Consider the following 16022-nt stretch of genomic DNA (forward strand, 5'->3'; position numbering starts at 1 on the left):
ACACACATTATGTTGGCTTTCACCAGATTCCATCCCCTCCAAATATTGCACTAGGATTCAATGAACTTCTTTTACCAGACATGGCGTTTCTCTATTCTATTAAATTAAAAACTTTATAACACGATTGGCAAAAACTCCACATGGATATCACTATTTTTGTTTAATTTATTAATAGCACAATTAATAAAAAAAATGCTGGCATAATAAATTTCCGATACTTGTAAATAGCATAAACAATAACCAACTGGATGGCTCACCATGTGGACCTTTACTACCAGCATCCATGAGTGGTTACTTTGAGGGCGGGAATCTTTCTCGTCTCTAATACGGATGTGCTGATTGCCTCAGATTGTACTAAATCACGTGATCAGTGGATAGCACAGTGATGCTGATAAATTTTGTCTGACAATTTTAAACTTTCAGTTTATAAAAAATCTGCAAAAAAAAAAAGTAAAAATAAAAATGGCATTGTGATTAGTGATCAGTGCAAAATGAGGACTATCTGTATTTGCTTGGTGTTTTATTCTTCCTCACATTTCTTCACCCAGTTAGATCTATTTCATAACAAATTTTTGTTGATAGTTTACCATCCATACTAGAAGTCTATTGAACTGTTCCTTTGTTGAAAGTAGTGCCAATTCTTGACAGCATCATAAAATAACTTAATTTATCGTCATAGTAGCAAGAGTGATCTGTTAAAAAAATACTAGTTGGGTCAGATTTATTAATTGCTGTGGCAGCTACAGTGGTGACTGTTTGTATGTAAACATAAATTCATACTGTATTGCAGTTGTAGTTTTTTTTTTTATTTTTTTTTTTAAATAAGTTTGAATACATTATAATGGAACTATTAGTTCTTTTCTTTTGAGCATTTAATAAATTTCAATACATAATAATGGTTTTAATTTTTCTTAAGGCAATGGAGCTCTTAGTTGAAAAAGTGATTAGCAGCAGCGGACAGCCCCTTAGTCCAGGAGATGCACTCCGCCGTGTTTTAGAAGCACTAGCCTCTGGTATACTATTACCAGGTAAGAGTGGTCTAAAGTTTTTAAGCAGGTACTACTAATATGCACACAGTTTACAGAAGTAGGGGATTTAAAAGCAAGTTTTATAATTTTCCTATGTATTAATACTAACTCAAGGGAAGACAACTGTTCTCATTCTTTTTGGTTTACCAAGCCTTCTATATTCTGATGTAGTGGCTATGCAGGCACTCCTCTACTTACAACTCACAGATATGTACAAAGCAGAAAGCTGTTGCTGTGTTAATTATAAGAATCAATTTTGAACACCCTCGTGATCTTTTTCTAAAGCAGATTTCTGGGGGTCACCACCATAAAACAATAAGGGGCGCCTCCGTAGCCAGGTGGGCAGGAGCAGCAGTGCGTAGCACATGTTTCTTGATTAGACCGGGGTTCGAGCCCGTGAGCCACCAAATACGGAGGATGCGGAAAGGTCAGGGAATGACCACCACATATTCCCGGAGCAATATGGTCTTTGTTGCTAATGCTCCTAAAAACCAAATAACAACAACATAAAAACAATTAGCAGTTTCCGATTTATTGGGCTTTTCTGTTAGTGCGATGCGATTATAAATGGATAGTAAACTCGATCTTATTGCAATTGCGATTATACCGATAGCTTGAGTTCTGTGGAATTTTATGTTATTATGGGAAATGTTTCCCCTTCACTTAAATCTTCTCTTCATTCCTATTTTTGTAACTTCGTAAAGTTGTTACTCCGAGTCGCACTTGCGCATATCATGTTAGTTGCAATTAGTGCGTTCCGTGTGCTTTGTTATTGATTGCTTATTTTCTTACTGTGTTAAATTTATGACCAAAAAAAAAAAAAGTCAGTTAACAGAATTATCAATTAGTTACACTATTAATTAAGCTATGTATGTAAGTAAATTTATTTTTATTTTGTTAACCTGTGGGAAGTATTCTTCTCATTTTCAGGCATCATTTAATTTTGTTAATTGGAGGAAGTAAAGTGCAAATTTGTTTTCTGTATCTTTTCTTTTATAGCCTGCAGATAATATTCCTCTTATTTTTGCCTATTAGAATAGCCATTTAATACAATTAAAAAATTCACTTCGCAAATGTGATCATAATAACCGGTGTTTACTACATGTCGTATAGTGAATGGTATTTTAATCTGGAGAGTCCATTGTAAAGTGATTTTGATTATAGATTAAATTAAATTATGTATCGTATTTAGATTAAATTAGATTTGAACAAATACTGTACTCTACATTATCATTCATTGTATGTTTTGTCAGCCTTATTTAACTCGGTTACAAATCGTAAAATACTCTACATGATGAAGTTTGTTGAGGGTTATAATCTCAGTGCGTTGTACTGTACTGTACTGTACATGTATTTTGTATCTACAAGGCCAAAGTTGGACTTATGTACATGAAGAAAAGGACCCCCCCCCATTTTTAAGTACGTAAGTCGAGGAGTGCTGCCTGTATTCTGATGCAGATGCACTAGCTGCTTGTGTAGTGTATATGGATTTGAATTCATTGCAGTGAAATATATTTTAAAGTGATTCATTTATTTTACTGAAGTTTTATTTGTTTATGTGATTAATTTTGCATGAGACTTACTGTATTTCCCCATGTATAAGACGCACCTTAATTTTGGGGCCTGAAATTTGGGGGGGGGGGTGTATTACATAAAGTTATTGAACTCAAGTATTATTCATCATAAAATTGATACAACTCATTGTAAAAATTCCCATCCATTAGCTTGTCCTTATGTGTCTGATGACGAATCACTCTTCGTATATTGCCTCGTCCTCAGTTTCATCTATGGCATTTTAAATGCCACACTTCTTAAATGACTTGACAACAATCTTGATATTATCCCAGGATCCTTTCACCCTGGTACAAACGTCTCGTATAGTTTGGTTCTTCACTCTTCCTGCTGGTGTCAAATTGTCTCCAGAAGACTTCATCCATTGGTTCCATTTTCTCATGGCAGCTTTGAAGGGTTTGTTAATGCTGACATCAAGTGGTTGGAGCTGGGATGTCAAGCCTCCGGGTATGATGGCAAGTTGTTTTTTGCCCTGCAGCAATCTTCTTTGTATTTCTTGTTGTGTGTGCCCTGAACTGATCAAACACCAATAGGGCAGGTTTGCATAAGAGCCCACCTGGTCTCTTGCTCCAAACTTACTGAAACCAGATCTTCATCCCATCCCGATCCATCCAACCCTTGTCATGAACGTGGACAATCACTCCTCGAAGAATGTCTTCTTTTGGCATTGTTTTGCGTTTGAAATTCAGCATAGGAGGCAGCTTGGTTCCGTCAGCACAACAAGTAGAGCAACTGTATAATGGCTCTTTTCGTGTCCACTTGTCTTCACAGTTACAGTTTTCACCCCCTTCTTATCAACAGTTCTGTTCTGGGACATCAAATTGAAGGGGGACTTTGTCCATATTTGCAATCTGTCCCAACTCAAACTGATGTCTTCCGACATTGAATGACAAAACGATGAAATTCAAGGACCTTCTGCTCATAGCTTTCAGGCATATTTTGGCCAAGTCTAGTGCATGTACGCATGCTTAATCCATTACGTTTCATGAACCTGAAGCACCAATTGTCCTCCTTTGAAATCAGTAACTTCTTTTTCATCAGCAATTCTTCTTGCCTCATGCTTGAACCATCTTTGTGGACACAGGAATTCCAATTGCCCTTTGCTCTTCGATCCATATCTTCAATTCTGTCTCTAAATCAGGCCATTTTGCTGACTTGCCTCTAATGGCCTTCTTCTGCCGTGGCGTTTTCAGTAGGGTTTGTTCTTCCCGTAGCCAGTCTCGGATTGTTTTCTCAGTTGGAGGAGGACCAAACTTACGTTCAGCAGCATGATTTCCATTCACTTTTACAAACTGGATCACTTAACTTGAATTCAGCACTGTATGAAAATCTTTTGGCCATTTCTGGGCAGAACGTGGCAAAACGTAACCTAATATACCAGTAACAAGTGCAAAATAATGATTGCAAAGACAATAAGTGCGAAAAAGTGGGAAATGCAAGTAAAAAAAAAAAAATCTACAACCACTGTATAAGACACACCTGGTTTTTAGACCCCAAATTTTTCGAAAAAAGGTGCGTCTTTTACATGGGGAAATACGGTAATGCATTTAAGAAACTTTTGAATTCCTTTTTCATGTGATTTAGGAAATACACACGCCAGAAAGTGTGCAGCATACCTTACAAGAGGCCATGTTGTGATGACTTCAGTTGACAGCTAAATAGCAAGTGCTATTTCTTGGTCATCTATCTCAAAGGATTTTTGGTTTTGAAACCCTTATTCCTCAACTTGCCTGATGCAGCTGCTGTTTCAAAGCCCTCTGTCCGTTTAGCTGGTGGTGTGGCCTCCTCTCTGATGTTCCAAATGAATCTTCTGTAATGCTGCTAACTTATTGACATCCAGAAATAGCAATCAAACTCCCATCCTGTGCGTATGCATGTTTGTGTGTACTAAAAGTATCCACCAGTAGTACTGTAGCAATCACACACTTGTTGAGTGACAGTGTAAGAGTTTGATACCCAAGCCACCACATTGATATTATACATGAGAACTTCATTGTAAAAAGAGGCTACATTCCAAAATAATTAATATTTATAATTATTAAAAAAAAAAAAAAAAAAAAAAAATTTTTTTTTTGTGCAGATTTAATTTTTTTCATTTATTCTATATAACATCATCACCAAAGCTTCCCCCCTTCCTGGTTTTGTTTTGTTAATGTTATATAGGAATAGACTGAAATGTTAAAACTATTGTATTCACTCATATCTATCTGGTGTTAAAATATAAATTAGCATTAAAATACGGCAGATAGTCTACTTCCATTTAATTCTGAATATTTTTAGGTGGACCTGGTCTTCTCGATCCTTGTGAGAAGGATCCCATGGATGCAGCCGTAAGTCTAACAAATCAGGAGAGAGAAGACATAACTGCCAGTGCACAGGTAATTTTCTTGTTACCAATCACATATGTTAATATACAGGATGTTTAGGTTTAGGCTATTTGTCGCTTGTACATTTTGTTATTTGCAATTTTTGAGTTTGATGTTAAAATTGGACTTAAGTATTAAAATTTAGTTTAAGATTTTACAATTTCTATATTTAAATCTTACCCACTCTGCTGTTTATCCTCAATGGGAAAGTTGTTGCATTGATGTAATTCTATGTGAATTTCATATTTCCTGAAAGTCGCATTTATTAGTGATGGTCATAATTGGATGATTAATAATCAGTTCTATACAAATCAGTTGATTACTACAAAATCAACAGTAGTGGCCAAGTGGTAACAGCATTTTTAGTTTAATAACATCAGATTGAATCCCTCTGATGTCAGTCAGTCCCCCATCCCATCAAATTTGTTATTGCCTAATTTGCACACAATTTATAACAAAAATGCCATTATTTCGACTATGCTTATCATTGGAATTTGTGGTATTTTTTCTCCATTTTGCAGTTTTGTCTCCAACTAGAAGGGGCGGGGACTCATTGACTTTAACATATTAATGCACTAGTCCCCATAAATATAGTGATATAGATTAGAAGTTTTCATATTTAAAGAACTACTCCAGTTAGAAATAGTTCATTAAATTTGTTTGTTTGTTTGTTTATTTTAGCATGCTTTGAGACTTATTGCATTCCGCCAAATTCACAGAGTGCTAGGCATGGATCCTCTTCCACCACCAAAATTCGTAAGAGGACAGTTCCCCCGAAAACGTCGCCGAGACAATAGCACTGGAGAAGGAAACGATTCTGAAGGTAATGGTTTTGTTAGCAAGTAGTACCTATTATTATCAATTTATAATATTTAAATTTTTTTATTTTGTTTCTGTTTAACCCTTTCATTGATGAGTTCTCCAAAGATGTATGGCTCTCTCTTTTTAGTCATTTTTCAGTGATGTAGGCCTGTGGGGTGTGACCGCCAGAGGGGTCAGGGAAATTTTTATATACATTTATTTTTTGTGTACATAAAAGCTAAAAATCCATTGTTAAAATTCCGTTTTCAATACTGTAGGTGTAGAACCCTTGCTACTCGAACTAAGGCTGAGATACGAATGAACCATACTGTCGACCGCATCGGGGATATGCCTTAATGTGCTCAGTGGCTATGAACACAAAGAAAACAACTGACTAGTGCAACTTCTCAGTATGTATTAATGATGCCGAGTATTACTCAAATGCTGAGAAGTACTATTCGGTTAATCCCTTTAGCTCTTAATTCCTGCTTCTTACAGCAGCACAAATTCTTAAATTTGCCTGTACTGTATTGCCTAAAGGCCAGAGGTTCAAATGTACGGTAGCAGTAAACACATATAGCAAGCGTTATGCACAAGCTTTATTCTGCTTCATAATTCAGTGAATTCTCCCTGCATGATGAAAAGTACAGCAATGATTTGAATACCATTCCTCTATCCAGGGACACCACAGTCTCGCAGTGTATTACAATTATCATGGACAACATAAAATTCAATTTATTAAATCGAATGAATGTCCAATTTTTGCAATACAGGTAGACAAATCCAAACACACATCAATGTTTGATATATGTTGCGCAATCAAACATTGCGCAACTTATTGTACGTTGGATACTGCTACGAGTGGATATTTTGGAGGATTTTCTGTTTTGCAAAGCTTTATTAAAAGTAGAAAGATGGGAGTGTTATAAATAGTTTCTTTCAAACAAATAATCTAACGTGGTACAATTGTGTTGTGATTATCATTGCATTATACATAGGGAAGCATTAGTAGCGAAGGAAATGCACACTGATTTGCACTAATTTTTGAAAGATGCAGTAAGTGTGATCAACTTTATTGAAAGTAGAAGCTTAAATAGCAGACTTTTCACTATACATTTTTAATGAAATGAGATCCGCTTATGAAATGCTTCTTTTATATACGAAAATGAGGTGGTTGTCCCATGGTAAGGTGTTACGACGTCTTTTTTGAACTCAAACATCATGAAGTTTTATTGTTTTTCTCAGATACAGATCAGAACCTTGCTCAATTGTTTACAAATAAAAAATGACTAGAGCCTTCAAGAACAGGGAACAAATATGTTAATACTCAGTGATAAAATAGAAGCTTTCAAATATAAATCCTTGGAAAACTAAATTTGAGCATAATAATATTGAAATGTTCCCATGCTTTTCTGATTTTGTTAATAGCAATAATATTGACATTTTACAATTTAGGGATATCATTGCCACCCGCCTAACAATTCTAATTAAGAATTTTTCCCAAATGATTTAATGTATCCCCAGTAAAAAAAAAGTTGTATTGGATTAATGATCACTTTGCTTTTTAAATTTCTTCATGTCCCAAAATTACCATTGAGCAAAAGGAAGATATTATTGACTTGTCTGGCAAGGCTTTACATGCTTGTTTCAAGACTACTTTCTCTTGTTTGGCTTTCTCTTTGAGACGAGTATCCAGAATTATTGAAAAAGGCGATGCAAGCATTGCTAACTTTCATGTCTACGTATTTACGTGAGGTTTGTTTCTCAAAATTAACAGCTATAAAAACAAAACAGCGTATCAATTTCAAGTATTGCATCCAAATATTATCGGTTATCCGGCCGCATCCTTCTCATTAATTGTTCATTTTTAATTGTTTTGTAATCTTAATTGAAGAATAAGAATTCTGTTTATTGCTATATTCAATCAAAATATTAAATAGTTATTTTAATGTGAAAATTAAAAAGGAAGCAATTTTTTTTTTATTCATTTCTTAGGGACACAATTTCCTACTCAAAGTTTTCTACTACATAATTTATAAAATGCCATTTTTCTTCTCTAAAAATCTGGTGATCCTCCCTTGAAGTACACATTGAGGGGTGTGTCAATTTTTATTTAATAAAGGGGGTCGCGAGCAAAATAAGGTTGCATGCTACAGGTGTAAGCTCTGTAGTGAAAGTTCCTTTGTGAAAATTTTACGTTTTATAAATGTAAAAAAATTTTACATATGCTTTTAAATATCAATTTCTCTTCTTTTGGAATTGTCATGTTTTAGAATAAAGTTATGAGCACCAAAACTACAATTTATATTTGTTTAAACAATAATATCCTTTAAACTATTTGTGTCGAATAATTCAATTTAAAAAACTTCGGGTTCTGAACATTTTGGCTTTGTGAGTCAAAATCGGAGCAGTGATCAAACAAATGCAATGTGCTCTGAGTTTAAAAGCTATTTTACCTGTTGCCATTTATTAAAACTGTCTGCTGTTAGTACATGTTGCAACCTAAGAGATTGCAACATGTACTGGACACGTTTCAGGGCAGATTTTCGATCAACATACAGGAATACCTTGCAGGAATACTTTACAAATTGAAAAAAAAAAAAAAAAAAAAATAAATAAATAATAAATAAATAAAAAAAATAAATAAATGCGTTACGCACCGATACATTTGACAGGTGTGTATTGCAAGGCCACGCTGACTGTTGTCACAACTCCCATTATATATACGGACTACTAGCATTTATACATTAGTAATCACTCTAGATTCCGAGCGGTGGGGTCGTTGACTTTGCATAAGCTGCACAAATATTTTTCGCTGTGTATTTTTATTAAAGATTATTTTTTTTAAACGTTAACACCTCTATATGCAAATATGGGTGGAAAGAAGAAATGTAATGATGCTGAGTGTACTTCTAAAGGCAAATGGTTGACACTAGATGATAAACTAGAAATTATAAAACAATAAGAAAATATGGTGCATCATATTCTAAGATAGCAAGGGACAAGAATAAGAACGAATCATCAATACGAATGCTTCTAAAGAATAAAGAAAAAATAAAAGAACATGGAATGGCAACAGCATCTTATATGTCAAAAATGATTGTTAAACATCATAGCTCTGAAATGGAATGTCTGTTAAGTCCAATGACAATTCAAGCTAAAGCAAGCAGTCTAACTACTAACAAAAGACAAAATGGCAAGGAAGAGGAAAGTTTTTGTGCAAGCCATGGTTGGTTTTACAGGTTTAAAAAAAAACACATGGGCTCCACAATGTTCGACTTAGTGGCGAGAGTGCCAGTGCTGACAATGAAGCAGCTGCAAGATGTCATGATGATCTAAAAAAAAACTGATTGAAGATGATGCCTACAAGGATGAAGAAATTTTCAATGTGGATGAAACTGGATTGTTTTGAAAGATGATGATAATGCTTTTTTTGGTAGAAAAAGAATCAACCCAACCAGGATATAAAGCCGCCAAAGAAGATCAATCCGTTTACTAGGTGGAAATGCATCTGGTAACTTTATATTAAAGCGTATGGTAGTATATAAATCAGAAAATCCAAGGGCTCTGAAAACCTTTTAAAAAAAAAATGCTCTTGCTGTTATATGGTGGTCAACGAAAGCCAAGGTAACGAAACAGCTCTTTGAAGATTGGTTTGTAAATTATTTTTGCCCTGTTAAATGCTATTGCACATGGACTTTAAAATTCTGCTACTATTAGACAATCCGCCAGGTCATCCTACTTATCTTATGGACCTGAACAGAAATGTAGTTATTTTTCTGCCACTGAATACAACTTCTTTGTTACAACCAATGGATCAGGGTGTCACTGCCACATTTAAGTCTTTTTATTTAAGATGTACCTTTGAACAAACCATTAATGTAATAATGGAAGAAAATTCCACATCTTTATGTGAATTTTGGAAACGTTACAATATCCGAAATGCCATTGAAAACATATATGAATCATGGCTTGAAGTAACTGCGAACAAAATGAGAGCTGTTTGGAAAAATCTTTTACCAAATTGTGCCAATGGTAATTGTACCAGTGTCGAATCTGAAATCAAAACAGTTTCTGAAAACATTGTGCATATTGGGAAAGATCATTTTGGATTTAACAGTGTGCGTCAATGCATTGACTCATTCCAATGACTTCGTTGATGAAACACTTGTGGAAATCGAGCAGCAATGCTTATATGAAGAAGAAGAAAATGTTACATCCATGAGATAATTCGCAATTGATGAATTGTGAATGTTGATTTCTAAAGTAGATGAAGTTTTAATTGATAATGACACCCTGATCCAAACATCAAACAAGGTACGAAAGTAAGGCAGGCATTGAAAAATAATATTCGATGTTATAAAGAGATGTATGCAGATAAAAAGAAGAAAAAACTGCAAACTAAGCTGGTCAGGTATTTTTTAAAATAAAAATACAGTACATACTTAAGTTATCGTCTTGTGGTATGTACATACTGCAATAAAAATCATTTGTACTGTGCTTACTAGTATTTTTCATTTTTATTATTTTAGTTTCTTTTTTTGCAACTTGACCCATATAATCAAGTTGTTGGAATGCATTACATACCAATAATACCTTGATTCACATAGCGCGTTTTTTTTTTTTTTTTTTTTTTTTGCATGAATTAACCGCGCTATGAGGAGGTATTCCTGTATTTGAAAATGGTCTTTAATGTAGATCTACCCATGTTTTGCAGAGCATACTCATGAAAGAGCTAAATAATTTTTACCCCTCCACGTCTTTGTAACCATTCTCGATTCATAACATTCTCTAAATACATCTTCAGTTAATCCAACAGTTCCTCAATAATTGCATAAGAAATGATGAAAACACACACACGCTCGCTAGCGAAATGTAGTAGCGATTAAAAACTTTCTATATTTTATCCAAATCTGTTTTAACCAACAAGTATATGCCAAGTTGGCTTTTCAGAAGTAACACCTACCTTGTACCTAGTAGGGTCACCTTTTGTCTATAATGCACCTCATACATGCCTTGGCATGGCCTCCATAAGGTGTTGCAGTGCATTTAGTAATCTGCACATTGTCTTGTGAATGATCATAGCATCGAATGTCCTTTTCCAGTGGGTTCCAAACTTTCTCAGTTAGGTTATGATCATGTCACTTTGGTTACCATGAAAGGGTGGAAAATTAACTATTCTTCCTGAAACCAATGAACAACCTGGCAGGCCTTATGGGAACGTTGTCTTGTTGGTAGATGCTGGAGTTGTCGGGATACACCGTCTTGGCTGCACTTGATTGGGAACAATAGAGAGGTAGGTATTTGGATTGAGCTGTTGATTAATGGTGTCCTTGTACATACCATGAAAATAGTCCCCAAACCATTCCACCATCACCCTGCTGAACACCAAAATTGCACAAGGTGTCTGTTGTGGCCTCATGTTGCATTTCTCCAAATGCAGATATGCCCATCAGCATGTTAGAATTCGAAATGGAATTCATCGCTATAGGCAACACGCTTTTGCATCCCAGTGGAGTGCTGTGGTGATGTGCCCGTGCAGGGCACAGTTTTTTGTGTCTCGCAGTGTGCAAGAGTATTCCTTATGGCTGTCAACTGCTATAGCCTACACAGCACAGTCCATGTGGATATTGAACCTGCAATTTCCGTGTTGTTCTGGGTGGCTAGCTAGGCCACTGTGTTGTGTAGCTGCTGTGTTATGAGATGAGACACGTAACACTCACCACTGGCATCAACCACATTTAACTGTCCCGCATGTTACTTTTAGCTGGTTGTTCAACCATTATCGAAGTCAGAAAGAACATGATACCAACCTGTTCTTTCTCTTGGATGCTTGAAAACTGATTGCCATGTGTGGCTGATTTACAATCTTATATCAACTGTTCTCAACTTTTGAGGCCAGACCAGCCTATTCCTTCACAAGGTGTTGTCAGTGTGGAAATGCAAATCAGCCCTTGAAGCCTTCCCTTTGCTATTTTCTGCCATGTTAGATAATTATCGAATTAATTATATAACATTGCAGAAAATAGCAAAGAGGGAAGCAATAGCAACTCTAAAAATCTTGCATGGCATCATCTGCCTTCCTCTAGGTTTGCCTGTGGGCCTATTATCATTCATTTTTGTTTCCAATGTATAACTGACCTTTCTTGTATTCTTTCTATATGCCAATGCCACCAACAAAGTTAGTTTCAGTTACTTTTCAGGATAATATATTCAATAAAAACCTTATTTCATTACTTGTAATGTGATCTTACCATTGCTTCCATTAGTTGGTTCTATTTATTTTTCTCTAATCTCTCATTTATAAAAATTCTAAGTTTTGATCAATTTAATCTTACCCAACTCAGTTACATGAGTTAAGATGGGCTTAAACTATTATAAACTAATTTCTAATATGGTGCAATAGAGAATTTTTTTTGCATACCATTGTGGTCATAAAGTATAAACAGCTTGTGCTTATGTAAGGTTATTGAAACAAAATACAGTCTGGTTTGCAGCATACAAAATTTTATTAAGGAGGCTTATTTTTGATAAATTGGATGATGTGGAAATGTATCAGCATAACCAGTTAGTAACACTAAACTACTAGATAATTAAGCAGTAATATCTAAATAATGTCTATTTTATCCATGCCCCATACAAAATGAAAATAAACAAGCACTACTCTAGGAAGAAGTGCTAAAAAGTAAAGATAGATTTAAACAAGTTCAACTTGTGCATACCGTTAAAGTAATTAGAAGTGGTTAGAGAAGCAATACTAGCACTTCTCAGTTACCAATTCCCTGTGCTACTGCCAAGTGTGAGAGAATATTCAGCCAGGTTAGAAAAGCAAAAGCTGAGTTCATATATTCTCTTTCTGGTGCAGCTCTGATTTCTGCTTAGAAATTCCTGCCCTCCGCCTTTTTTTTTTTTTTTTTTTTTTTTTTTTTTTAAAGCTAAGCTGGCAGCTGTGAAAAAGGATGGATGTGCAAAAATTCTGTTTCCAGAAAGCAATTAATTTTTCGAACAAGCTTTCATCTAATGTTGTAGAGGTGGGTACGTTGAATAAATTTCAGGGAGGATTAGACAAATTCTTAGAGGGATATGCATATGAGGTTTTTTCCTGTTGAAAAATGAATTGTGAAAGGTGATAATGAGCTTAATTGGATATTATTTTGTTTACAAGTCCAAAAATTGTTTGCAGGGGTGTATGCAATTCACTGCCATTTTCATAAATTCTGGCATTACACATTTTGAGTGGCATCCTACACCTTTGTCCGAAATGCCAAATGTTTCAGCATTGTTGCTAACTGATCTGCATTGATAAGTTATTGCATCAGTAACTTCTGTTGTTACTGATGCATAAAGAGCTAACCTCAAAGAGTGTGCCTTTTGGGGAGGCTGTGTTTAAGCTGAAAACTTCTTCCTCGTTAATCCAGAATTTATCAGCTACTTTAAGCTGATAACTTATGTCCTTTCCCTTCTACTCTATGACCACTCTTTCCCTTTCCACTATGACCTTTCCCTTCCTCTCTTATGCATCACCCACTGCCATCAAACAGACAGGTATAATTATGAGTTACAAACAAGTACGAATCCGGGATCAGTTGTATGTGAGCAGAATTGTGCACTTTGAGATCCTGCTGCCCTAAATAAATACTTAAATCATAATTATGTAATAATGGTCTTGCAAATAATCCTGCCCTTATATCAGGAAAGTACATTTGACCTGAGCTATATTAACATGAAAATAAGGAGTAATCATAATATATTATGCTAACATGTGCAATACAGTAACACCAAAACTGTATTGTATGATACATTTCTGTATGACATAGGTATGAAATACAAAAATATTGCGAAGGTTTCAGTTCTGTTCATTTTTTTACCATTGAAGTGATGATGAAGTTTAGCAAAACTTTGCAAATTGAATTTGAGGATGGGGGGGGGGGGTTGAATCCTCTGACTTTTTAGTCGTGCCATTGATGCAAATATATTTTGGGAACTAGTTTATAATTATTCTTTTCACTTTCGATAATTGCAGGAGCAGATGGGAAAAAGGACAAAAAAGATGAGGCTGAAGGAAAGATGGAAGTCTCAGAAGCAACAGATATAACAGATGCCAATAACAGAATCAAGACAGAGAAAGCTTAATGTGTCTATATCTTAAATGTTCCCATTTTGTTGTGATATTCATTATCATTTTGTGCTTTAAGGTAGCCAGTTTACAGTTGTCAGATTTTTCAACATCAGTCTTTTACATCTTACTGTAGTCTGGCAGTTTCAAAGGAAAAAATTGTAAAGTAGCATTTCAACTGATATACTGCTAAATGATATGCTGTTAAACCACACGTGTATTTGCTTATTCTGTATTGTTATTGTGCATATTTTTGCAACCTGGTATTCATTATCATTTAAAAATATCACCCTAGTTCATTGGTTTATATGCACTGTTAAGTTCAGTTTTTCTTCTTGTGAATCTACACTTGAATTTTTTTAGCACTTGTATGAGTGAATGTCATTAAAGTGAAGAGACCATTATTTTGCTGTTACATAACTCTGGATTTAATTTTATCAATATTACTTTAAGATATTATTAATATTTATTTCATACTTTTATATTCCAAAATATGGAATCTTAAGTGTATGTATATTGCATTTAACATGCTTTTTGCTAAATTTGATTTGCATATATAAAGTGCGTGAAAGTTTTGTCTTAATGTGATGCTGAAATGTTTCGAACATTTGCCATTATCGTCCAAATAGCTATTTTTATTTTACATATAATTGCATGTTCATTGCCTCTTTCAGTGTAGATTTAAATTTACACATCCCATTTCTCATGTCTCAGCTTATTTGAATTGCCATTGTACAGAAGACGGCATATAAATGCAACTTCTATTGAAACATTTGTAGGAGCTTTTACAGTAAAGGACATTAATATCTGTGTAAACAACTGGATGAAAATACATAAGGCCAAAGTAAACTTACTCAGGAGCCAATCAAATTGTACATCACAAAATCTTAATTGTATCTTATATGTAGATGTGCTTTCACGTGCACCTGTAGATTATTAGAAGCACAAACTGCTGTCAGCAGATAGCCGAGTGCCGTGAAATCTAGTTAATTCAAAATTCACGGGCTCAAAAGACATCTGTTTTGATATAATGCTAAACAGATTGTCACTTATTAACAGTACTGAATTTTCACAATTCTCATTTAAAATGTTAGGAATATCTTAACACTTCAGGTAGAATATTAGTTTCATTGTGGGTATGTTTGTGAATGCACAATTAATGGTTTAATTTAGTCAATATGAAAAAGAAAATAATTGTACTATGGAGAAATGCAATCAATCAATTTTTCATACATAATGTGTTGCCAGGCTGCACTTTTGTTGTCATTACTAATAATACAAGCAGGTATGTACATACCTGTTAGAGAGAGAACCTCTGTATTTTTGGATATTATTTGCTGTGCTAAAAGGAGGTCCCCCAACCCACAACACTTTTTTTTAAAAGTGCTGTTAGCAGTGAAGGTGGCGATGGGTACCCTTGCAAACTGTAGCAAAGCAAGTTTCCCATGTAGCATTTGAATGAGCTGGTGGCATCACTTGGGAAGAGTTGGAAAATTCTTAGTTATGAAATGTTACCTTGTTTATGAGGAACTAAATCTGTTTTTTTTGTGTGTGCACAAACATATGTAAGTCACTATTTACAGAATAATTAACTACAGAAGCTGCTTGAAAGGAAAAGATACAACTATACACATCAAGAAGTACCCCAATTTGCAGGATGTTTTAAGAATCCTCACAGAAGCAGTCACTGGTGTGTTAATTATGGGTTCTGCAGTGGCCATTTGATGGAACCCCACTATCCAATACATTGACCTGGGAACTTTTTTGACCAAAAATCAAAAATTCATGGACAATTTTTTCATAATGAGCTAGTCAACTCCATCCTGCATTAAAAAAAAAGATTGGATTGCATTAATGGGATGATTTTGCCTTTTTTGGCAGTTTCATGTAGCTTTCTCCTCTTGCAGTCACCTGTCCAAATTCCAACCCAGACTATCAAGTTGCAAGCATTTAAATCCTCACTTTCTAATGCACTTCTAAAAGTGAGTTAGAAGAGATCTGACTTGAGTTTCTCTCTATTTTTGATTGAATGTTCTCTGACATTCGGCATTGCTATGAAGAGTTATCAAAATGTTGCCACAAATGACTTGAGACAACTTGTTACACGTATTCCTTGTCACTTATCGAAGAGCCATCATA

The 16022-nt window shown here is 34.9% G+C and overlaps 1 protein-coding gene across 1 annotated transcript in view; it reads left to right on the forward strand.

Annotated features, from left to right (window-relative positions):
* Positions 1–14297, forward strand: part of Zn72D (Zinc-finger protein 72D) — a 220494-nt gene extending 206197 nt beyond the window's left edge. Inside the window, exons 19-22 of the mRNA XM_090371344.1 lie at positions 917–1028; positions 4881–4978; positions 5648–5789; positions 13791–14297. Of these exons, the coding sequence (XP_090227470.1) occupies positions 917–1028; positions 4881–4978; positions 5648–5789; positions 13791–13900 (462 nt within the window). The 3' untranslated portion in view covers positions 13901–14297. The remainder of the gene's footprint in view (positions 1–916; positions 1029–4880; positions 4979–5647; positions 5790–13790) is intronic.
* The last annotated feature ends 1725 nt before the right edge of the window (positions 14298–16022 follow it).

This window comes from Mastigoproctus giganteus, chromosome 1 (assembly GCF_048544385.1).
Source record: "Mastigoproctus giganteus isolate SK-2022 chromosome 1, ASM4854438v1, whole genome shotgun sequence".
Classification (NCBI taxonomy): Eukaryota; Metazoa; Arthropoda; class Arachnida; order Uropygi; family Thelyphonidae; genus Mastigoproctus; species Mastigoproctus giganteus.